The 24,556-nt window shown below is 54.7% G+C and overlaps 6 protein-coding genes across 6 annotated transcripts; 3 read left to right on the top strand and 3 right to left on the bottom strand.

Moving 5' to 3' along the window:
- Positions 1-574: 574 nt before the first annotated feature.
- Positions 575-2,569, bottom strand: J7T54_002867 (FAD binding domain-containing protein; the record flags this gene model as incomplete). The annotated part of the gene is made up of 5 exons (XM_051507496.1): positions 575-745; positions 813-940; positions 995-1,631; positions 1,688-2,112; positions 2,164-2,569. The coding sequence occupies 5 exons, from the start codon at positions 2,567-2,569 to the stop codon at positions 575-577; spliced, it is 1,767 nt and encodes a 588-aa protein (XP_051361325.1).
- Positions 2,570-4,075: 1,506 nt separating this feature from the next.
- Positions 4,076-5,440, top strand: J7T54_002866 (uncharacterized protein; the record flags this gene model as incomplete). The annotated part of the gene is made up of 4 exons (XM_051507495.1): positions 4,076-4,161; positions 4,212-4,222; positions 4,276-4,471; positions 4,615-5,440. 4 exons carry the CDS (start codon positions 4,076-4,078, stop codon positions 5,438-5,440), a joined length of 1,119 nt encoding a protein of 372 aa, XP_051361324.1.
- Positions 5,441-6,429: 989 nt separating this feature from the next.
- J7T54_002865 (uncharacterized protein) lies at positions 6,430-16,014 on the bottom strand (the record flags this gene model as incomplete). Its single annotated transcript, XM_051507493.1, has 9 exons — positions 6,430-6,532; positions 6,585-7,300; positions 7,347-7,577; positions 7,648-9,258; positions 9,317-14,542; positions 14,593-14,825; positions 14,885-15,180; positions 15,240-15,506; positions 15,617-16,014. The coding sequence occupies 9 exons, from the start codon at positions 16,012-16,014 to the stop codon at positions 6,430-6,432; spliced, it is 9,081 nt and encodes a 3,026-aa protein (XP_051361323.1).
- Positions 16,015-18,358: 2,344 nt separating this feature from the next.
- On the top strand, positions 18,359-19,487 carry J7T54_002864 (uncharacterized protein; the record flags this gene model as incomplete). Its single annotated transcript, XM_051507492.1, has 3 exons — positions 18,359-18,853; positions 18,938-19,112; positions 19,177-19,487. 3 exons carry the CDS (start codon positions 18,359-18,361, stop codon positions 19,485-19,487), a joined length of 981 nt encoding a protein of 326 aa, XP_051361322.1.
- A 232-nt stretch (positions 19,488-19,719) lies between these two features.
- On the bottom strand, positions 19,720-20,859 carry J7T54_002863 (uncharacterized protein; the record flags this gene model as incomplete). The annotated part of the gene is made up of 1 exon (XM_051507491.1): positions 19,720-20,859. One exon carries the CDS (start codon positions 20,857-20,859, stop codon positions 19,720-19,722), a length of 1,140 nt encoding a protein of 379 aa, XP_051361321.1.
- Positions 20,860-21,840: 981 nt separating this feature from the next.
- J7T54_002862 (uncharacterized protein) lies at positions 21,841-23,158 on the top strand (the record flags this gene model as incomplete). The annotated part of the gene is made up of 4 exons (XM_051507490.1): positions 21,841-21,915; positions 21,975-22,389; positions 22,447-22,636; positions 22,711-23,158. 4 exons carry the CDS (start codon positions 21,841-21,843, stop codon positions 23,156-23,158), a joined length of 1,128 nt encoding a protein of 375 aa, XP_051361320.1.
- Positions 23,159-24,556: the final 1,398 nt, after the last annotated feature.

Raw genomic sequence — 24,556 nt, 5'->3', positions numbered from 1 at the left:
ACTTGGAGGCGACCATTGTCCGCGACCTCCATAAACGACTCGGTATAATTCGACAAAGACTTTGGACTCGACAGCAGGCCCGTCATTTCCAACCGCCTCAAGTGTTGGCTCGGTTTCATGGATGCAGGACGTTAGCGTGCGCACCTCGTCCTCCTTCTTGATAGAAGCGTCGACTGATAGTCTATCCATCACTAAGCCACATCATTGAATTAGGGAAGAGGAGATACAAGGTAGCTTCAGCCATCTTCGCACTTTCTGAACATCTACTTCATGTACCGGTCTTCCCCGTTCTCCCGTGAACAATGCTTGTAGGAGAATCCTGTGAGTACCGGTGAAAGAGTGGTGCATTTGCCAATCCACGAAGCATCATGTCAACAGGTGTCCGGGCCGTCATGAGCCGTCCATGTGCTTCGGTCGCCCTCTGTGACCCGAGTGTCTATTGTATTCACAGGTCAGGCGCGCGCGATCGAAGCAAGTTCATCTTGGGACATGTCTAAAAACCTCTAATGACACTTGCACCCTTGAGTGTCTTTCATTCGCGCGGGGCTGGGTATGTTTGTATCCACGTTACAGACTATTTGATCCTGCAAAGACGACCGTCCTCTTTCTCCTCCCAACCCTCATTGCCTACGCACGGTGTACACCACAGGACGTCCTGCGGGTCAATCTCCAGCTTGATCTCAGACAGGCGCTCGTAGTTGTCTCCCCAAAAGGTGTGCTGCCAGTCGTCCTCAAACGGAAAACCCTATAAGATCAAGATCATCAGTACTGTTTTTGCCTGTTTACAACCCATGTTGGCAACGGTAACTTACCTCGCTCATATACGAGCCACTGTCGGGCGTCAGCTCGCGAAGGGCTTCAAATCTCTCGTCGAGGATCTTTCTTGTCCGCTCATCGGCTGTCTCGTCGAAAGGAGGGTAGCCCCAACCAAGCCAGCTGACTTTGAGCTGTTAATAGGGATTCTCATGCTCGCACTGATTTTTACTGTACTCACTCGCATGAACATATGCCTTTCTCCATGCCGGGTGGACGGCGTTGCTTCCACCTCTTGGCTTTGCCTCGTTGACTCCTTTTCCGGCAACCAAGTACGTGCCGAGCCATCCATCGTCGATGAGAATTGGCTCCAGTGCGTTGGAAAGCGCATCCAAGTCACCGGTCACCGTCTCCTTGTCCAATAATCGTGAAATGAGATATGTGGAGCCACCGGCTTGACCATCGTCGTAGTTCTCGGAGTACCAGTCAAAGAAGGATTCGAACGGCTGGACAATGGTCAATAAATGCACCTGTCCTTGCCAACGCTCTTGAATGGTTTCGTTTAGCGGGCGGAAGATCTCGTCAATCTTGGCCGGGTCGTGGGTGTCAAGAATGATTGTTTTGCCCATAAGACCAGCCACCCGCTCAGGAACGCCAGGAAGCGGGATAGGCGGCGGAGAATCTATTGTGGCCATTAGATATCCCGAAAGACCCGAGTCAGAAAGGTAAGGGGTCTGGGACATGGCCCAGGTGACGAGGTCCAAAGTGAAAGGGGCTTCGGGGATGGTAAACGCCATGAAGAGGACCATGGAGAGCTTCTTTGGGGGATGCGTCATGATGGTGATTGATGTAAGGACGCCAAAGGTCGACCCGCCTCCCTGATACATGTTAGAGCTTGCATGAGCGGAACAGTGTGCATAGGCTGGGTACTCACACCACGGATAGCCCAGAACAAGTCCGCATGCTGGTCCTCATTGACCGTGAGGATGTCTCCAGCAGGGGTAACGACCTCCATCTGCAGCACATTGTCTGCCGCAAGGCCATAGTGAGGAGCAAGGATGGAGTGGCCCCCTCCCGTGACAAAGCCGCCCAGACTGACAGTCTTACCACCGCCGCCTACAACAGTTCGGTTGTGCTGATCGGCTACGGTGTAGAGGTCGATCATCGGGGAGCCCGCTCCGGCTGTGATCGCATCACCAGGTATGACCTTGCCTGATCCAGCGAGCTTGAACTCGTCCTCGTGGTATTCGATTTTATTGAGGTGGTGCGTCCAGATGGAAAGGGATCCAGGTGCGACGGAGCGGCCGAGGTAGTCGTGCCCGCTGCTCTTCACGACCAAGCGGACATTTTCGTCTCGGGCTGTGGGTATTAGTCGGGATTATTCGAGTGCATGATCCCTCATGGACTCACCAAAGTCAACGGCAGCCTTGACATGATGCGCCGTGGTGACGTTAGCCACGTACGACGGATAGCCAGCACCACTGCAAGAGAAGCCTTCAAAGGGGAGGCAGGTATAGTTGGCCCAGAGATCCCACATGACGGAAACGGGGTCCGCGGCGTGGAATTCAAAGACACGCCAGTCTTCAATGAGCTGGGGACATTGGTCTTCATCGTAGTTTGGCTGTCCCTCGTGGCAGACGCCGCCGGGGGGCGCTGGCCTGATGAGCCTGCCGTCCACGGTTTCATTGAGGTGAGACCATTGTTGGCTTGACGGCCAGCCTGGACTTCCGGGAAAGGCTTTGCATTTGTTGCACGTAGGCTTCGCCAAGGCTAAACCTACGGTGCTGAGTGCGAGGAGAAGGGTAGAGGGGATCATGCTGGTTTGTTAAGTTGCCAGCGGGCCACTACAACTTGGAACTAATCAAGTCGTGTACAGGCATTCAGGTTGACTTATCTATCTCAATAAAAACTATAGTAAGCGGTCTCTTCCATGCTTCACCCTGCACGCCAAGCCACGCGAGTGAACGAAATAAGGTTGGCCATGGTACCATACAGAGTTATTGAATGGTGGACTGCATGCTGTCGTGTATCACAAGTGCCTTCATGCATGAAGGCGCTCGGGCCGCCTACGCCCCAGCTGCCCGGGGTCCTAGTCAGCTTTACTAGGATAATCGCCGACGGGTTGCATCAATAGAGCGGCGCGGTGAGAGCAGAGGATGCTGCGGCTTTTAGGCTATACGGTCTAAGCCACCATCATGCCGCCTGGTCCGACGGCGCGACCCCCCTTTTTATGTGATTGATTTGTCCCACGTCGAAGGATCAGACTGCAGGTGAGCTATCATGCAGATGTAAGCTGCAAAGGATCTCGGGTGCGAGAGACCCTTAGAGCCGAGACTTCAAGGCACACCCCATCCAACCCCCGGGATCTTCTTGGTCTTGTTGTGGCAAATCTGTTAATGGATCAATTCCATAGGTGCCACGTGCTACAGGTTCTAATTTTCCAACGGCACTACGGGCCATACTTGTCTAGTTCTCATGGTGTAGAGCACGGCCCCAAAGCCAGGCCGCGAAAGATTGGGCTACTCTTTTCATTCAGGTTCTTGAGCTCGGTATATTCATTTCACAGCTATTTCTCCAAACTTGAGTTGCTATGGTTCTGGAAAGCAGAGGCAGTCTGGGCATTGCTGTGCAGCCAGTTTCTGATGTCAACGGCAAGGCACCTAAAGGCAACGACTTACATACTGACCAGACCGGGAAAGAGAAAGTTGAGACATGTCCAGGGCATCTCGAGACCAAAAAGGCAATTGCTCCGGTGACAGTGCAAGATGAGCCTCCCGCTCCTCAATACGCGACACCACGGGAGCTTGCCCTTCTGTCCACAGTGTTCACGATTGCCACTTTCATGATAGCGATTGATGGGAGCATCCTCGGTGAGACGAGGCGCTCGATCTTGATAACGTGACTCGCCGCTAACAATCATTAGCGACGGCTATCCCCAAAATTACGAGCGACTTTGGGCGACTCGACGACGTTCCATGGTACGGCAGCGCTTACCTCCTGACGGAGATGGCGTTCCAACCTACTTTTGGTCGTCTCTATAGCTTGTTCGATGCTAGAATACTCTATTTGAGCTCCATCTTTGTCTGTAAGAGCTTTCAAGACCCGCTAATGGACGATATCCGGGTATGTGTGATTAACATCCTTTCGCAAAGTCGAAGTAGGCTCGATCGTTTGTGCTGCAGCGCCCATCTCCGCCGCCCTGATTACTGGAAGAGTCGTCGCTGGCATAGGAGCCGCTGGCTTACTTTGCGGGAGCCTGGCAGTCTATGGCAGATCGGTTCCTTTACGAGCGAGGCCTTTTGGGATGGCTCTCGTCACGAGCATGTATGGGATTGCTGGAGTCCTGGGACCAACGCTGGGAGGGCTGATTACGGACGAGCCTAAGCTCACGTGGCGATTCTGCTTCTGGTACGTTACCTTGACACCAGACTTGCATTCACACTTCTAACATTCTGTAGGCTGAATCTGCGTAAGCGATTGGTTGCTGTCTTTCCAAACGATCATGTCTGACCTCCTGTCTAGCGCTCGGGGCTGTGACCTTTGCAATCGCGTGGAAAATTCTCAAGAAAAAGAATTCTGTTCACGGGCGGCTTTCATTGCGCGAGAAGCTGAGGAAACTCGACCTTTTCGGTGGATTCCTACTCATCGCCGGCCTAGTGACACTCTTCTTTGCCTTGCAATGGGGTGGGAGCAAGTACTCCTGGTCCGACCCAAGAGTGTACGTGTGCATTATTGTTTTTGTTGTATTCATATCGGCGTTCGCGGCTCTGCAAGCAACAAAGAAGGAAGAGTAAGTCCACCTCGGCAAACTCCCCATCACGTCTAAAACTGTCCGCTATTAACAGAATTCAAACGACACAGGGCCACGATTCCCACGAGGATCCTGTCGCAGCGCACTGTAGCCATCAGCTGCGTTTTCAACATGCTCATGTCTATGGCGCACAATACTCACATGTACTATCTCGCCTTCTATTTCCAGGCTGCGCTAGGGACCAACGCCGTGACCTCGGGCGTCCGCTGCCTGGCGTACGGAATTCCGTGCAGCATCGCCATCATCATCACTGGCGCGTGCATCAGCTCCAGGGGCCACTACGTTCCCTTCATGTGGCTGGGCACGAGTGTCTTCATTGCCGGGTCTGTTCTCCTTCGCGAGCTGGACGTAGACTCCTCCATGGGGGAGTGGATCGGCTTCCAAATACTCAGCGGTGCCGGCATCGGACTCGCGGAGCAAGTGCCTTTCATTGCGGTGCAAGTCGTCCTTCCGGACAGTGACATGCCCACCGCGTGCGCCCTCGTCGTCTTCTTCCGCCTGCTCGGCGGCGCGGTGGGTTTGAGCATTGCCTCCAACCTCTTCTCGAGCGAGCTATTCCAGCGACTGGCGGGCGCGGTGGACGGGGTCAAGGTAGAGGCTATACAGGACGCGGGTGCGTCTGACCTGGCCAAGTCGGTGCCGGCGGCGATGCTGCCACTGGTCCGCAAGGCTTTCAGCTACGCCGTCACTGAGGCTTTTATTCTGCCGATTGCGGTGGCGGGTGCATCTTTGATTTTGAGTTTCGGTATGCAGCGACGATGGATACCGGATGATCGCATTCAACCATCGCAAGAGAGTGAGATGGAAGCAGATCCCGAGAGCACTGGCTCACATGATGTCGAATTGAACTCGACGAGAAATGAGAAGACTGTTTGATTTTTCTCGATTGTTGGGCGTCATGGTTGGGAATACTAGGGGCAAAGACAGCATGAAGACAATGCAACAATGTTGGTTTGTTTGGTGTTGATAATACTAAATATTTTCTACTATGCTGGCTAGTTCTTGGGTGTTCATAATTAGCAAAAGGGTTGATTGATGAAACCACTATCCGATATGTAAGTAATTTCCACCCAAGACGTGGCATAACTAACCCTCTGCTTCATAGGATAGTTAGTGAGGGAGTGGGACTTACTATCAAACAGGCCAAAAGGGAATTCCACATTTGTTCTGAATGTGGCTAATTGGCGTATATACGCTACAACACTTACATACATATATACGTGAAGCACGACACGATGGCCTGTTTCTATACAATGAGGCTGAACATGCAATTGAGAATTTCAATGCACTCAAATCATCAGGCGAGTCTGGATATGTCAGAGAGGCATCCACATCGATAATATAGTCGATGCATACTTCTTCTAGAGGCTCAGTGTGGGTCAGTGGGCTTGTTTCACGAGGGTTGTCAGGGACAACTCGACAAAGGAGGCCTTTCCAGCACCGTCACTACCAGGAACCGCAGCATCCGGCCTGGGAAAAATACTTACTCATCCATAGGTTAACATATTTCCAGGTTAGAGAGAAAGTAACTGCGTTGGAAAAGGGCCTGGTTATACTTGAGTGACTCCAAAGGCACGTCTCGAGATGTCAGTTAGGCGAACCTCTTTTTCTCGAGAAGTACTGTTGAAGGTGATCCGCGACATGGCAAGCGCCAAGGTACAGTCAGACACATGTGGATACAGACTAAATGGATATTTCTGGATGTAGTCGGCATAAGTTCGTGGTGGGCGTGCTTCGCAGCCTCAACCACGGGAACCTTAGGTCACGTACTTGATGTGCTCCAATGGAGCGTATTTTGAACAAGACTAAGGCAAAAACACCCCACATAACTCCTTGAGTCCGGAATTTTACGAAAATCATCCTTCTCATACCGCATCGATCAACTTCTTCATGACGGCTGACGCGCGTTGCAGGCTTTTTGCCCACGCAACGACCTCCTCTTTGCCGGTAATAACAGAGAAATGCGATCTTGAGATTGGTCAGCATGCTAAAAAAGCGAATGTAAGACAAAGGTACTCACCCTCCATCAGTGACATAGTAGGTCATCCAGAAACGCTTGGGATTCTGCATAATGAAACAAGACTCGGGGGACAGCCCATCCGTGTTGGAAAACATTTGGTTCGGCTCGACTGTCTGGTCGTAGAGCGGGTTCTTGAACAAGTCAGGCAGCTCCTCGCCCTCTTCCGCGCAGAGCTCCAGCGCCCTGAGCGTGCGCTGGTAGCAGCGGCCGTTGAAGGCGTCCTTGATGGTCTGGTTGCGGGCATTGGCGGCCTGGACCATCAAGTCAACCCTCTCGCGCGCCGGGAGACTCTCGTCGTCAGCCACGGTGCAGAAGTTGGCAGTGATGGGCGTGTTGACCTGCACAATGTCGGGCCGGCCCTTGTGGTGGTGCGACATGGATACGGCCTCCCATGACTGGGCGTGGTATCCGTAGTAGTAGTAGTTGGCGAGCAGACACATAAGGTCGTAGATTCCCTTGATGGGGAGGTGGCGATCGAGGAGAATGTCCTTGCCAAAGTCGGATAGGACCACGTCCCGGTAGCCGAACTTGGCGATCTCGGTCTCGAATCGCTGCCTCACATGGAGGACGCGCTGGTCCAGGGCCGGTGTTGTCCTGAGATGGAACTCCTCTGGCAGATTGCCCATTCCATTAGTGTGGCCGTTGACTGCTCGGACTGGCTTATGCGTCAGGATGCCCTGAACAATGTCCGTCTGCAAAGCGAGCAGAGTCATTGCCTATGGATGGTCAGCGTGTTGGGTAGAGTGTGGGAAGCAGACTTACATCAATCATGGTGTGCTCGACGTACAAGCCAGAAGTAGCATTCTTGCACACTACAAATGCAATGGACTTATCCACCCAGCGATTGAAGCCTTTGAGCATCATCATATCATGGACACGCCCTTCGGCATCTGTTGGTTCCGTCTCGTCGAGGCATACCAGGAAAGCCGCAGCCTCCACCATGTCTATGGTTGCCTTATTCATGGGATCGAGTTCCCTGAGTGCTTGTCGGTTCTATTGCGTGACAGCCGGTTAGCAAGAGCACAAAACTTGAATAGTAGAGTTGTTAATTTTTCAAACACACCTCTGCCCAGGATGTCCGATCGTCGGCACTCAGCATACTAGTCCAGTCGTCTTCCGAGACGTCTCGGCTCAAGAGGCCGTTGAAAGTATCTGTCAGGGCCTCCACAGACACATTCTTGTCTCCATCTAGGAGCTCAACCTTGAATATGTGTCCGCGGTGCAACACGGCCGCGTAGTCATTCCCAGGGAACTTGGCCATGCTATCCAAGGGCACACCGGGCAGGCGAGCCATGTTGAAGATGTACTGCCAGAGATCGGTACAATTGGCGATGAACATGTAAGCCATGGGCTCCCACCGGTCTGCCTCGAGGTCCTGCTTGCCCTTGAAGGCAATGTGGGCAAGCAGAGCAGCGCGCTCCGCTTGGGTATGACCCATCTCGCCTTGCGGATGGAATGCCATGAAATTGTTAAAGGGGGCCAACGGCATGCGGCGCTGGAGATACATGCTCTGCAGGTAGTACTTTTCCTGCCAGTTCTCAATGTCGGGATCGTGAGCCTGGTCGTAGAGACGGCCGTAGAACTTGCGGCCTGTGCCGCCAGGTTTTCTGAACTCGGCCACGTCCCTCTCCAGCGTTGCAAACTCCTCAGAAGAGAAGAACATTTTGGATTTTTCGAGGTAGTCGTCGAACATAGTGTCAAAGTCGGCAAGAGGCATCTTGCTGAGCTTCTTGGATGCTTTGCAGCAGTGGAAGTTGTGGTTCGCGCCTGGGGCCGCGCTATCAAGCATGGGCTTCATGGCCTTCTCAGCGACGACATCGTCCTTCTCCTTCTCGATGATGGCCGCATTGGTGTCTCGAGAGACCAGCTTCGACCGGAGGATGATGGTTTTGGCCAAGCTGACAATGTTGGGGGCGTCAAGCACCTCGGACGTCTGTAGTGTAGCCTGAAAGGTCCGCACGAGGAAGTTCTTCAACTCAATGGCGACGAGGGAGTCGAGGCCGAAGCTGTCCATGGAGACATCAGGGCTGATCTCCTCGACGGGCGTGGCTGTAAACATGGCAAAGCGCTGGCAGATGCCGCCAACGACGATGCTCTCCACTTCTTGGGGCGATGCTGCTTGCTGGAGCATCTTACCAACGTCCGTGGCGGCCTCCTTTGTTGGCGTCTCACCCTCCTCCTCCAGGTGGGGGACCTGGCTGAACATTGGGTTTGCGAGGGCCGCTTCGTCGTGAACCGACTCCATTGACTTTCGGTCGAAACCGAGGATCAGCTGGTGAAGACCGTTCTCGCTCGCCTGTGGGCTCATGGCGTAGTTTAGGACCGCAAAAACCTCATCAAACGACATGAGAACCGAGCCTCTTCGCATGACCTCTTGCTGTGCAGCCGGCAGAGAGGTGATGGCCAAGGAGCCGTCCACTGCGCCCAAATTCAGGGCAATGTACTTGCACTTGGCCGTCTTCTTGCTCTCCGCATAGGCGTCCAGGTAGGCGTTTCCCACTGAGTAGTTGGACTGGCCAGACTTTCCGAGGATTGAGGTGATGGAAGACAGCATAATGAAGAAGTCGAGGGAGCCGGCAGCGCCAAAGGCGTCATCGAGATGTCGAGTGCCTTGGACCTTGGGCTTGGTGGCTGTCATGTAGTCATCATGGGACATGATCTCTAGGGGGTGGTCCTGGAAAGTAAACGTCAGCATCACCCGTGGAGCGCCAAGCTTAGTAGCGTGTACTTACTCTGAGAACCATGCCCGCATGGATCACACCCTTCACTGGCGGCAGACTTGCGGTGCACTTGGCAGCGGCTGCTTGAACTGATGCCTCATCAGTGACATCGCAACCGACGATATGCAGCTCGGCTCCTAGGATACAAAGCTCTTCCTCAAACGCCAGTCGGTCGTCTTGCTGGAGCGACCTACGAGACAAGGTGACCACATGTCCCGCACCATGGGCAGCAAGAAACCTTGCAATCCTTCGTCCCAGGTCGCCAAGGCCACCCGAGATGACATATGTGCCGTTTTTCTCCAGCTGCAGAGGCTTGGGGCGTGCCGCAGTTAAATTTACCTGCGTTTGATCGTCGCAAACAAGTACCACCTTGCCAGTGTGCTTCCTTGACTGAATCAAGCGGAAGGCCTCCTCAATATCGGTCATGGGCATGTCCCTGATTGGTGCCACGGGCTTGAGAGTACCGTCCTCGAATAGCGAGAGTACTGTACTGAGAGTCTGCTGCATCTTGGCCGGCTTGAGACGGGCGAGAACAGTCAAGTCCACGGCCGCAAAGGTGACACTGCTGTCGAATGGAACCATGCTAATCTCGTTCTTCTTGTAAATGTCCGACTTTCCAATCTCGACAAAGGTGCCCAAGGGTGCGAGAACGGCAAACGAGTCATGTAGGGACTCGCCGGACAAGGAGTTGAGGACACAGTCGACACCCTCGTTCTTTGTCAGGCGCAGGATGCCCTGCTTGAAGGTGCGAAGCCTGGAGGAGAAGATATGGCTTGGTGGAATGTTGAAAGTGTCAATGAGCAGCTGACGCTTCGCACTGCTGCCGACGGTACAGAAGATCTCGGCACCAATGTTCTGGGCAAGCTGGATGGCCGCCTGACCGACACCACCGGACGCGGCATGGATCAGGATTGTCTGGCCGGGCTGGAGACGAGCGACCTCGACGATGCAGTGGTAGGCCGTGCAGAAGATGACAGGGACGGAAGCGCCAATAGAAAATGACATGGTCTCGGGGAGGCGGCAGCTGAAATTGCCATTGATGCGAGGGTGGCTCGAGAAGGGCTCAGCAAAGATACCGCACACTCGATCTCCCGCATTGAACTTGTCCGTAATGCCGGAGCCCACCTTGCGGACAATGCCCGAGCACTCACCGGCCATGGTGACGCCGGGTACCATCTGGCCCATGGCGATGAAGACGTCTTTGAAGTTGACGCCGTAGGCTCTAGCCTCGAGCTCCAGCTCAAACGGCCCCAGGGGCTTGGAGGGGATGATATCGTCCACGAAACGAAGACTGCTCAGGAGGCCCGGCGTCTCGACTTCTAGTCTGAGGGGACGATCGACTTGCTGGAATGGTCCGACCTCCATGCCCTGGGCATAGATGGCCTTCTTCACCCAGTCATCGAACTTGGCATCAGCGTGTACGCGGGGAATGAGAAACTGACCGCTCTCGCTCAGAGTGTACTCATCCTCCTTGGACATTTCCACGCTGACAGGGGTAGTGAAAGACCTAGAAAAGATGTCCCAGAGCCGGGAGACAAGGATATTGGGGTTCGACATAGCACTGTCCAGCGCAACGTTGACGGTAACAAGACGCATGCCTGCGTTTTCACGACGCACGACGCGGGCGAGGCCAGTGATCATACCCTTTGATGGGTCGTTGGCATCAGCGCCTGTTGTCTGGCAGCTCAGCCACAAGATGCTCTTGGCCTTGGTGACAAGGGACACGATCTGTGCGAATCTCTCGGACGTCGGCAAGGCAAGGATGGGGTCGGCCACGTTATCAATGACAACGTAGATGGATTCCGCGTCCACCGGCTCGGAGGACCAGCTGTCCAACAAACAAGGGAACCCTCGGCTGGTCATCTGCGTCTCCAAAGACGCCGCGAGGGACGCAAACTCTGCATCAGACGGGGACTGGTTTATGACGCGAACAGATACAAATTTGTCGCTTCTGGTTGCCTGTAGGTCAACGACGGTGGATACAAGGATGCGGGATACGGATCCTGAGTGTTGACCAGTACATGTAGATGTCACCTGGAAGCCCTGCCGTTCCATGATTGTGTGCAGGTCGCTTGTTTGCCCATCTTCGACTGCCAGGTCACCGAGGACAAGCCGGCCATTGCGTTTAAGGAGTTTCCTTGAGTTGGCCAGGCACACATCTAGGGAGCTTGTGCCGCGAAGCCCATCAGCGGCAATGATGAGGTCGTAAAAGCCTTCTTGGAAGCCTTGTTGGAAAGGGTCTTTGGAAATATCAAGAGTCTTGGCCTCAATCCGGTCCACCCATTGTTGGAGGACTGTCTTGCCTTGTTCCAAGGTATCGCTGTGTGTATCTGTAAGGCAGTACCGGTCGAGCAGCAAACCCTCTGGGCGGTCGACGGTGGTCATGAAGGGAAGTGCCACTGCCTCCATATCCCTAGTGCCGGCTCCCAGTTGGAGAATCTTCATGCGCGGCTGCTTGAAGGCCAGGAGCTCAAAAAAATTGGCTAGGGAGGAGGACTCTTTGTTCTTCAGAGCAAGATCAACGTCGGGCCTCCACTCGAGGGCGTAGCTCATCTTGCGGTTGAAGGGAAGCGCGCTCTCGTCAACGGGTGCCTCGCCAATGCCGCGGAGATTAGCTCCACGAATCATGACGACAGGCGCCAAAGGGGCACCTTGAGAGGACTTCTCAAAAACCATCGTCTCAACCCGAGCAAACCGGAAGCCCGTCTCCTTTACAGTAGTAGACGCAGTCCACTTGGTCCCAGGGGCGCTGCTGACGTTGCAGCTGATGGCAATCTCGTCGATGCTGGTAGGCATGACTGAACCATTGCCAATCTTCCTCCTATACAGGGGAATGGCCAATTGGAAGACCGCATCGAAGGGCGCCGGGTGAATTACGTGCGGCTGCTGGTGCTTCCGCGGCATCATGCCCACCACGTCAGGCACTGTGATGTCGGCAACGGCTCCGTCAGGGCCGATCTGAGCCGACTCGATGCAGGCAAACGTGGGGCCGTACACATTCCCGTTCTCGGAGAAGTTCTTGTACAGGGCCTCGCCGCTGTAGCTGGTGTCGCAGCCATCGATGATGTCCTGCAAATGCTTGAGGCGGCTCGAGACCGTCATGTCTTCTTCACGGAGACCTTCCACCTCGTCTTCCTTGGAAGCCCACTCTAGCATGACTTGTCCGGAGCAGTGTTCGTGCCAGACATCCTCGGGTGACAACGCCATGATGCGGAATGTCTCCCAAGTGCGGTCTGTCGAGCTCTTGGCTGGCCGTAGTGTCAGTAAGGCCTCGACATCCGAAGTGAGACCATCGGTGCGACGCTCCGGGATCATGATGGACTTGGAGAAGGATAGATTCCTCAGATGCACTTGAGAGATGACGCCCTGAATCTTTCTGTCGACACTAATTTGACGCGCCGCTTCTATGGCCATGCACAGGTAGGCCGTCGCCGGGTAAATGGCGAAGCCGTCGACGACATGGTCCCTCAGCCAGGGGAGGCTATCGACGCCGAGAAAGTTACGCCACGTAGGCTCCTGGCTCGTGGTTCCCGGGACTCTCAGTCCGAGTAGATCATGTGGTGGATGCGCGCGGAAGCGATGCTGCTTGCTGAGGTTCGATTCGTAGAGGTAGGTCGTGGAATGGTCCCAGGGGTAGGGAGCCAGGTCATCCACCAGAACAGGAGGTTTCTTTTCGTCCTGCCCGCTCAGCGTGGCTTGCAAGGAAACTGGGTATCCAAATTCCCAGAGCTTGCCTGTCGCTTCCAGAACGCTGGTCACGGCATCGCGACCACGTGCCAGCGTGGACACGTAGCTGGATTTGAAGCCAGAGAGATCCAGGCCCTTGATGGTTTGTCTCACGGGGCCGGCCAGCGCCCCGTGTGGACCAACCTCGGTGAACAGGGTGAGAGCTGACGTCTCGACACCTGCTAGCTGTTCACGGCAAAGCAGTTCCAGGGCGTTACCGAAGCGTACAGGCGAAACCAAGTTGTCGACCCAGTACTGGGCGTCGAACGCTTCCGTCTTATGCGCCACGGTCACGGAGGAGTAGAACTTGATGGCTGGGTTGGGGGTGCAAGCTTTGATGTGCGCGATGGACTCTAGGTACTCGCCTGCGACTTTCTTCATGTGATGCGAGTGATATGCCGTGTCGACCTTGAGCTTGCGGTTGAAGATGGACTCCTCGTCCAGGATCTGCTTCAGCTCGTCGATGGCAGCCTCGTCTCCAGATATGGTTGTGCTGACTGGAGAGTTGACACAGGCAACGCAGACCAGGCCCTTGAGAGTCTGGCTGACGTATCTCTGGGCGTCTTCCTCGCCCAAGCCGACGGCCATCATGGCGCCTTTGCTCGAGTTGACTCGCGAGTATGCCTGAGACATGAACCCGCGACGGAACGATATCTCCATCGCGGACTCGTGATCCAGGGCCTCCGCGGCATAGGCCGCGGCTATCTCGCCACTGCTGTGCCCGACGACAAAGTTGGGAATGACATTGAAGGTCTTGAGAAGATCGACCAGGGCAATCTGTATGGCCGTGGTAGACGGCTGCGAGATCTCAGCCTGCCCAACGCGTGAGGTCTCCTCATTCCTGGAGAGTTCTTCAACGAGGCTCCACTCTGCCCCGAGCCTCTGCAAGACGGCTTCCGACCTGAGCATGGACTGTCTGAAGATTGGGTGGTGCAGTGTGAGCTCTTTGCCCATGGCGTGCCACTGCGCTCCCTGCCCGGTGAAGAGGAAGACGGAGCGGAAGCTGTTGAGCGTCTTGATGACTCGGGGCTTCTGACCGAGCAGGGTGGTGAGCTCGTCGTGACTGGCCGCTGCGAAGCTGGAGCGGAACGGTAGCTCCGAGCGGCGTGTGGAGAGCGTGTAGGCCAGATTGTAGAAGTAGGAGGCATCGTGATGCGTCGAGGCCCATTTTTGCAGGTTTGACACCATGTTTTGCAAGGAGGCCTCGGATCGGGCTGACAACACGAAGAGCTGCGTTTCGGGAGTGCCATTGGCGCCGTTGATACCGTCTGTACCACTGAAGCCGTTGGGACCGGCGTCATGCGATTCAACATGTCTATTGGTACCATTGACGCCGTGGGCATGGCCATTGACCCCATTCTGCTGGACCGAGACTGCATCGTGCTTGAATTGTTCATAGGAGGATGGGGCCTCCAAAATGACGTGTGCGTTCGTGCCGCCGTAGCCAAAGGAGTTGACAGACACGCGCCTGGGACCAGTTGCCGAGGGCAGCGGCACCACATCCTTTGCAATCTTCAAGGCTGTTAGTGACGATTACAATGCGTGGATGAAAGACCCCATACCTTGATGTTTCGCTCCTCGAGAAGAAGTGTGGGCTTGGGCTCCACAAAATCAATGTTGGGTGGGATCGCGCCATGTTTCAAGATGAGGATTGCCTTTAGCAGTCCTGCAACACCACTTGAAGCTTCTAGATGCCCAATGTTTGACTTGATGGAGCCGACATACAGGGGGCCTCCCTCCCGCTCACCGTTGGGGCAGAATACCTCCGCAATAGACGATATCTCTGCATTGTCGCCTGTCACGCTATTAGTGTCTTGCCATTTGATCAGGGGGAGACCAAAGACTTTTACGTACCGGCTTGGGTCCCTGTCCCGTGTGCCTCGACGTAGGGAGTATCGGCCGGATCGAGACCGGCATTCTTGTATACGAGGCGCATGAGATTCGCCTGGGAGACCGGGTTCGGGAGTGTAAGCCCGACGGTTTTGCCATCCTGATTGAGGCCCGAGTTCCTGATGATGGCGTGCACCTTGTCGCCATCCGCGACGGCGTCGTCAAGACGCTTCAGGATGAAGCTGACGACGCCTTCGCCCCTGGCATATCCAGCGCCACGGCTGTCAAAGACGTAACATTTGCCATCGGCATTGGACATTCTGGAATTATCAATCGAATCAGTACACTTGATACACCGTCAAGTACAGATATTGCTTACCCGACGCTACTCATGGGAATGATCTGATCTGGCGTGAGGACCAGCTGGGTGCCAGCCACGATGGCCATCTTAGACTCTTTGGCCCGCAACCCGTGACAAGCTTGATGCAGAGCCACCATGCTGCCTGAACACCCTGTGTCCACTGTGCTGGAGGGGCCTTTGAGGTCAAAGACATATGATATCCTATTCGATAGGATGGCAATTCCGGTGCCGATCATGTGGGCTTTGGGAGTCCTTGCTGTGTCCTTGTAGCCCATGCGCTCAAAGCTGTGGGCAGGCACATGTCAGTATGCTTCTATACCCAGCTACTTCAAGATAGAAGACTGCTCTCCCAGTAGTGAGAGTGCACGTGTTAATGACCCAGGAAAGGCACTTACTCGGTGGCATAGGCTCCGACGTGGACAGAAGTGTCGGAGCCCTTGATCGCTGCCAGTGTCTGCCCTGCATTCTCGAGCGCCTCATATGTCGTCTCCATCAGGATACGCTGTTGAGGGTCAAGACAGTGGGCCTCGTGAGGGTGAATGTTGAAGAAGCGGGCATCAAAGGCCGTGATGTCTTGGTCCAGGAAGTAGAGACCCTTGAAGTTGACGGCCTCCTTTGCCTCGGGGTCAGGGTGATAGAACGAGTCCTTGTTCCACCGATCCTCGGGGATCTCGCGCCAGCCGCTGCGTCCTTCAGAGAGCATGTCCCAGAGCTTGTCTGGCCTGTCTGAGCCGCCAGGCAGACGACATGCCATGCCAATGATGGCAATGGGACTGGGACTTGATTCGTTCATGATGTAAAAGGCCAAAGATGGGTCTATAGGGGAAATACTGGCACAGAATTAACATATAAAGACAGCGGCGGGCCAGGTTCTGGTTGTCATAAGCCACGGGGATCTCTACGAAGGCTATTATGGGACCAGGGAAGACTGCTATTTAACAGAAATCGTGTACGAGCTGCCTGATACCTCTGCGTCCGATCCCCCAGACCAAGCAATCCTGAACACTGCTTAATAGGATCCACGCCGTCCTCACGCACAGCCACCGATAGTAAGGCATATACTAAGCGCGCGGCAGTGTGAAGCGAGCCCAGGCTTGGTCCCATCTCGCGAAGCTTATCCTGCCCTATCGTCGTCGAGACATATCTTTGGTAGCTTGGCCTTAAACAGTCGGAGGCGCTGGGAGCGGCGGCACACGGGCGGCGATGCCGCCATTTTGCCCCTCGAGCCTCCCGCTGCCGCATAACGTGGCTGTGGGGATCAGGCACTTTCTTCACACTAATGTGGCCTGTAGGGCAGATGGCGTCTCGAGGACAGTGAAGCCCGGGACTCGGATGTCTCAAGATCCTGCAGTGGCCGTGACAAGGGCGTCGATAGACGCCATCGGGCCGCGGGCGAAGGATCCGATAGTCTGCAGTCAGGACCCTTGCCGGCTGCCAAAGGACAAATATGGAGAATGAGGGGGGGCGCAGTAGATTGATACTCTATCAACACGGGAGTGTCGTGGGTCATGGCCCGAACTCTACTGGATGGGTTAAGGTAGGTAGGTTACTTGACCCGCCTGCTGATTCATCAACAGCTACCCTACACGCGCAACCAAACATTAAAAACACCACGAATTATCACTACATACGCGCCAACAAGGGCATTGAAAAATATTCAATAGCCACCTACCTAGGTTAGCTTCAATTCAATCTGCTTCCGCGTCGATTGAAAGGATTGCATAAGGCAAAAATAGCCGGATTGGGTTGAATGGAAAATTGACTTGGTATGTCAAACGCATGGTGCAGGCCAAGGTTGCATGCAGCAGGCATACAGAGGGACCGGGGGAGAAACCCCAGTGGCTGGGCGTGGCGCATGTGGATAGGGCCGCAACGGAGAGAAAAGCCTTCTTAGCCGTGGAATACTTCTAGGAAGATCAAGAGATTAATCCCGTCACCAAGGACCCACATACTCACAGCTATCTAGCAGCGTACTTGCGACTTTGTGCACCTCTTCCCTCTCTTCGTCAACCCTAGTTCTGACAGAGGGGGTCTAGATTGAGGAACTGCCAACGCTGGGGCCATGGTCGTAGCCCATCACAGGGGCCATGCGTAACGCACATAGGGTCGGTGACTCGGGTAGCCGCCCCGAAACAATTCCCGGGCAACGTGGGGGACGGATCAAGTGAATCAAGATTCCCCGCGCGAACAATGGCGGCTAAAGTGTCCGCTCGATTTATATGCAGGGCGAGTGCCCCCTCCCTCCCCAGAGTTCCGGCCAGGGCTGCAGGCTAATAATCAGTCCATCTTATTCGTTCGCGATCAATAGTCAGAAGATCTGGAATTTTGAAGCCTTCAATCTATCAATCTGTCGGCTGTCGCTCGTTTGACTGTTTGATCAAACCAATCAAACAGCGCGGAAGGCTGCATGGACCCGCCTTTGTTGGCTCTTGACCAATAGGAATACCTACATATCCCACCCTCCCTCGGTTCTCGGTCCCTAGGCACGTACCTCCCTCAGCGACTCGGCCTATTGGGCCCGTCTGCCCCGTCACCTTCCTCAATACAATACACATACTAGCTGCCCACCTTGCATCACTATATGCCTCATTTTATTCATACCGACCTGTTCATTATCTGTTACTGAGTTCCTCCGGTCGCCCACGAATCCTACCAAATCTAATGCAGTCAAATCGACCCCCTGTATCTAGCCTGATTGATTGGCCTGCAGCCCTGGTTCCGGCCTTCCCCTGGTACGGTCCCAACCGGCGTGCATATATGCATGTTAATATAAGTTTCAGCACACTCACGGTTAGGGCGGCCGGATCCAAGGAATCCTCAGCCGGATTGATGGCGCTCCAGCCGCCTTGCCAAACTCAACTGGCCAGTCGGCACTCAACAAAGCAATCAACCCGGCGACCAACAGCGCAGATTGCAAATGAGCAGAGGAACCAACAACAACTTGTCGCCCAATTTACCAATCCATCGGGATCGTTCACTTTTGCTCCTCTCTGGCGTTTTCGAACTTCAGCCTCGTCGATGGCTTTAAATACATGTACGGTCAACCAAGAGGTCCCTCGTCTTTGACTGTCGCCCACTTTCCACTTCCCGCCCCGGTCATCCCCTTATCCCGCATCTCAAACAGACTCGGCGGCACCATGTCGGCTCCAGAGGGCTACATCGAAGGCTTCGTCTGCACCCTGGACACCTGCTCCGTTGAGGACTGGGGCTATATCCGCTACCGGCCCAGCGTGCCCGGCAATGCTATCTTCCTGGCTGTCATGGCCGTGCTGGCCCTCGCGCAGCTGTACCTGGGCTTTCGGCACAAGACGCGGGGCTTCATGATTACCATGTGCCTGGGCCTGACGACGGAGACGCTGGGCTATGTCTCGCGCGTGCTCATGAACGGGAACCCATTTAGCAGGGACTACTTCCTGTGGTACCTCATCACGCTGACCATCGGGCCCGTCTTTATCGCCGCCGCCATCTACCTGACCCTCGGGCACATTGTCGTGGCCCACGGGGAGAGTATCAGCCGCATCAAGCCTCGCACGTACACGACCTTTTTCGTCGGCTGCGACATTGTCAGTCTCGTCGTCCAGGCCGTCGGTGGTGGCATCGCTGCCTCTACGCCCGTCACAAACCCATACATGGTGAGACGGACCTCTTTTTTTTTTCGCCCGCCTCACGCGCCTTTTTCTTGCGGAGGGCATTTCGCTGACACTCGCACCAATTAGATTGACGTCGGCACCAACATCCTCGTCGCCGGTCTCTCGATCCAGGTTGCCTGCCTGTTTGCCTTCTCCGCCTGCAGTCTCGAATTCTTCTGGCGCGTCAGGAAGAACCCCAGCATGGCCAACCCCGAGTTCACAGACCTCGTCAACAGCAAGCGCTTCAAGTTCTTCCTCATCGGTACGTGTATCGACACCCATAGAGTAGCAGGCGTGATCTCAAGTGCTATACTGACGGACGCCAGCTGTCCTGGGCGCAACCGGGTGCCTGTTTGTGCGAACGGTCTTTCGGTCGGTCGAGCTGAGCGAGGGATTCGCAGGCGAGCTGGCCAATAAGGAGGTCGAGTTCATGATCCTCGACGGCGTCATGGTCATCCTCGCCTCGCTGTGCTTGACCATCTGGCATCCAGGATACGGCTTCGGGAAGCGGTGGAATGAGACGGGCTTCCGCTTCCGCACCTCCAAGGCCAAGGTCAACGAAGAAGAGACTGTCACGCCGGTTGTTCCCGCTGGCAACGACAAGTTGGAGCCCGAGACGTCTGCCGAGAGGCTGTAGATGCGGGAAGCATTAGCCTCCACGGAATGCAAGGCTTATTGGGACAGATTCGAATTTGCATCGATGCTCCACAGGGTACTTTGGATACACGTACAAAAGACGAGCGGGCGTTGTATGTAGACACGTGCACCTTATCTTGACGGTTGGAATTTTCCTTCATCGCGGTGAATGAGCGTTTCATTTGAAGAGACTCCATACTACCCTAATCATATGCCCATTTTCCCGCCTTTCCTTACTTTAGCTGGACATGAATGGGCTTCCCCTCGGAAGCCGACTTGTAAATCGCCAGCACCACTCCAAAGTTGAATTCCATCCTGCTCCGGGACAGGGCCAAGCTCTCACGCCCCTCAATCAGGTCAACAAAGGCGAGCAAGGGACGGTGATTGGCGTCCTCCCAACCGAAGCCAGGAAACTTATACTCCTCCGCGTCCACCTCGCCATTCTTGTCAGTGTAGTACGTCAGCTTGAAGCCTTCCTGCGCGGCATCCACCTCCGCCTTGTAGTCGAACGTCGGGACCCATTCCCACGTCAGGCCGCCGGCCGTGCCGTCGATATTGATGGCAACCTGGGTCTCGCCGTGGAAGCCGCTCGCGCGCTCCCAGTGGAACGGGACGACGGCGCCGCTGTCCAGCGTGAGCGTCAGCGACGCCCCGGCGTGCGTCTCGACGGAGATGGGGGGGTCAGTCGGGTCGATATCCGTCTTGGGCGTCGCCAACCAGGCATAGTTGACCGTGACAGCCACGGGGCGGACAACGTCGAAGAACATGGTCATGTCGTAGACGCCCCAGTCAAAGAGGGTACCGCCGCCTGACTTGTCCCGCTGGAGGAACCAGCGGCTCGCAGGCTGATACTCGATGCCGGCACGCGAACGCGGCTGGCGGTTGACGAAGCGCGTATGGTAGACGGAGCCAACGCCGCCCGTCTCAATGAGCTGGCGGGCACGCTCTAGGGCCCCGTTGCCGAGGTAGCGGAAGCTGCACTCGGATAGGATGCGGCCGGCGGCGTCACTGGCGGCCAGCATCTCGGCCATCTCCGTCTCGGAGGTGGCAAGGGGCTTCTCGCAGAGGACGTGGCGCCCGGAGGCGAAGGCGCGCAGTGTCGCCGCGTGGTGCAGGAATGGGGGCACAGCTACGACGACAATGTCGCGCGCCCGGCCTGGGGAGCTGGCGAGCATGTCTTGGGCATCTTGGTAGACAGTGGCCTTGGGGACCTTGGAGAGCAGTGACTCGCGGGCATCCTGTGAAGGGTCGGCAGCAAAGAGCTCGACATCCTCTCCTAGGCTCTGCGCCGCCACGCCGTGTCGCCATGCAATCGAGCCGGCACCGTACAGATAGATGCGCCATGGCGTGTTCGTGGCATTACTGTCAGCCATTTTGACGAGTGGTACGTTGAGTACTGGAGCGATTTGTTGGATAAGAGCGACCTTCAATCAGAGGCAAGTCATAGACAGTCTCCGTTTCACTGGAGTACCGTCGTCCACGAACATGGCATATGTGGGGGTTTTCGCGACCTCGTCTCACCATGTAAGCCGGCTGAAGTGCCCCAGTCTTGGGAGCCGGCGCTCTCTCCAGAGTCCGCCTCCCGAGTGCTGCGTCGCGGCATCTGAAGACGACGGGCCGCCTTCATCTCAGCCCCCAGGAAGGATGATTGAGGAAGTCACGGAAGCAAAGAAAAGTCACCCTTTCTCCTCCTTCTGTCGGTCAGAGTTGAGGCCAGCAGGATGCGACTCATCGAAATCCGGGGGGCGGTGCTGCACCAGACGCCCAGACACGCGCGCATAAGTCCAGGGTCTCGCACGTTTTAGCCAGGACGATACCCCGGACCAATAAGCGCATGTGGAATGCATGCGTATGCATGCGCAAGATACATGCTGTTTTAGCCAATTGTGGAGGCACGCTCGAGCTGCATGTCGAAGGATTCAAATCCTGTACTTGCCAACCCCTAATAACAGGGCAAGATGTTACGAGGTATGCGTGGAGGCATCGCGCGGACCGACAATGCCGCGCGCTTATCAAGGCACTGCCCCAGTATTGAGTATCAATATTATCCGGAGTATTCAGGGTTCCCGTCATCATTGAAGGACGTGATACTGAGGGGTCGAGTGCGAGGTTCCAGACTGCCGTCGGGGGCGGACCCTTCTCGCGGGTGTGCGGCGGATGAGCGGACACCGTCTTGTCGATTCTGCACGTCGCCCTAGACCGACATATCATTTATATTCTGTTGAAGATTGCGTGGTCGGAGCGCGTTTCCAGTGTGGACCCGCGAGGATAGAGTCAAACAGATGCCCAGCTTGAACGGATCAAATAGCTTGTCACCCAAAATCTGTCCCAAAATTCTATACTAACTCCTCAAGATGGCCGAACCACCTGCTACCAGCTCGGAAAAGATCCTCAAAGTTGGGATCATCGGCTTGGGAGAGGTTGCTCAGGTGCGTCCTCCCTCTCCGTATGACTTTTAGTGTAGCGTACGTTTGTTGACAATTTCTAGGTCTCTCACATTCTGCTCTTGAACAACCTGTCGAGCCACTTCCAGATCACATACATCTGCGATGTCTCGCAGCAGGCTCTTGAGCACTGTAGAAAGAGGGTTGCCGGGACCACCCCGAAGACAACTTCGGAGCCGGACGAGCTGATTAGGTCCCCTGATACCGATGTCGTGGTGGTCTGCAACGTCAATGCCTTCCACCCGGTCCAGGCTATCCTAGCACTGCAGTGCAACAAGTACGTGTTCGTAGAGAAGCCGCTTGCCATGAACTACCGGGATCTCGACTCCATCATTGCCGCAGAGAAGAACTCGGAGGCCAGGGTTTTTGTGGGATACCAAAGGCGATATGCCGAGGCGTTCACGGATGCCCTGAAGGAAATAGGCACCATGGACAAGATTGAGTACATACGAGTCAGGGGTACGTACAGTTGCCATCTTGTAACTGTGATCAACGCAAGGTGCTGACCGAAGAAAGACATCATTGGGCAAAACAGCTCCTTTGTCGGCCAATCCGGCACGTACCCCAAGAGATTCAATGACTATCCTACGGAGGCTGGTGCAGAGATGCGGGCGGCGGAGGAGGAAATGGTCAAGAGAGCTCTCGTTGACGAGTACGGTGTCGAGGCAACACAAGAGACCATGACTATGTTTAGGCTCTTCACTGGGTAAGTTAGTTGAGCTCATCCTTTCCCAACACCCCGAGGAGAGCCAGCCACTGACCTGGCAACCCATCTTGCAGACTCGGTGTCCACGACTTCTCCGCCATGCGGGAGATGGTGGGCATGCCCTCGCGCGTCGTAGGCGCCTCCCTCGGACTGCCCATCTGGAACGTGCTGTTCCAGTACGAGGGCTTCCCCGTGTCCTACGAGTCGGGCATCATCGACGTGCCTCGCTTCGATGCGCACATTGAGGTCTACTCCCGGAACAAGATTGTGCGCGTCGACTACGACACCCCCTACGTGAAGGGTCTCCCCGTCACCATGACTATCAGGGAGAAGATTGACAGTGCCAGGGGGGACGGATACCAGGAGCGTATCGTCAGGAAAACCTACGAGGATCCCTTTACGCTCGAGTTCTTGGAGTTCCATCGCTGTGCGACTAACAAGTTCCCCCCCAAGACGTCTGCTGCGGATGCCCGGGAGGACTTGGACCTCATCAAGATGATCTTGCAGGCTGCTCAGACCTAGCAGGTCGTATCTCTTTCGATAGGTCTAGTTCATGATGAGCTTTGCACTCTACTTTCAAGGACACTCAGCCAGTCGTCGTACACAATCAAAGTCAAGCTATAGGAGTAGTATGTAAGATATAATTACCTACTTCCTCTTAAATTTATCGCTACGGAGGATATCCTTAGCGGCTCTACTCGCTAATGCATAGACCGTTGCTTGTAGGCGACTGGTTGGAGGGGAAGTGAACGTGCTCGAGTCCACGACCCTAATCCTCTTCAGGCCCTTTACTCTCCAATCTGAGTCGAGGGCTTTACTAATGGCCACGGTGCCAACAGGATGGCGGAAAGAGTAATTCTGCTGGCTCATGGCGACCCAAATGGCCTCGTCAGAGACAACGTTGTTGTTTGTCAGGCAGGTTTGGGGGCTCATAGGTGCGCACCTAGGTGCGGAAATAAGTGTCACGTGTTGCGCACCTAGGTGCGCGAATAGGATTACTTAGTTAGCCAAAACCTATAAATATTACTTGCCTACTAATCAGATACTTCGGGATACTTTCCTTAGGAGTATCTAAGCGAGCCTTATCTTCTAACGCACGATTAAGGCACTAATTATTATCTAAAGGCTCTTTCGTAATTATAAGCGACCCTCTGACTATCGGAGAGTCTATTAATAATACCTTACCCCCCGAGAACGAATATCCCTCTCGTAAAGCCCTTATCTAGGCCGCTAATATATAGGCAGCCGCTAGGGGCTACGTATTCGTAACTATTAAGTCGAAGTTATTAACGAGCGGCCGACGGATTATATTCCTTAGCTATAATCGAGTAAGGACGAGGCCGAGTAGCTCTATACCGCGCATACGGTCTACTATATTAAAGCGTATAGGATACTAATTCTCGGTGCTCGCGAAAGAATCGCTAAATAAGTCGGTCTAGTACCTCGCGTATCGTGCTAATAACTTTAGGCGTTATAACCACGGCCTAAGCTTTAATATTATCGCTTATCTAGTCTATCGCTAGTTATCGCAGACCGATATAACTTCTATCCACGCCTTTACGAACGCTAGGATTATACCTAAAGAGATTCGCTCTTACTTACGCACGCACTCTAAGTCTAGCACGCGAGCTACCTAGCAAGATATCTATAACTATATCGCGGAAGGCAAGCGATCGCGCTAGGAAGGCTAAAGTACGATTCACGCCCTCGCTAACGAACTCGAGATAGAGGGCTTCTAGAGTCGTATCTGTTTCGACGACGATAGTAGGGTTATAGCCGTGATATTTATATACCTAGAGTTATTAGGGTACCTATATCTATACCTAGATACTTTTATTCTTAATTATATATATAAGATTAATAAGTACCGGATACCCCTCCTCGATATAGTCAGCGTGGATACTTACTAACGCTCTTTTT

Source organism: Emericellopsis cladophorae, assembly GCF_022114955.1.
Source record: "Emericellopsis cladophorae strain MUM 19.33 chromosome Unknown NODE_32_length_265932_cov_108_382166, whole genome shotgun sequence".
NCBI classification, from domain to species: domain Eukaryota; kingdom Fungi; phylum Ascomycota; class Sordariomycetes; order Hypocreales; family Bionectriaceae; genus Emericellopsis; species Emericellopsis cladophorae.
This window is presented reverse-complemented; position numbering and strand designations above follow the sequence as displayed.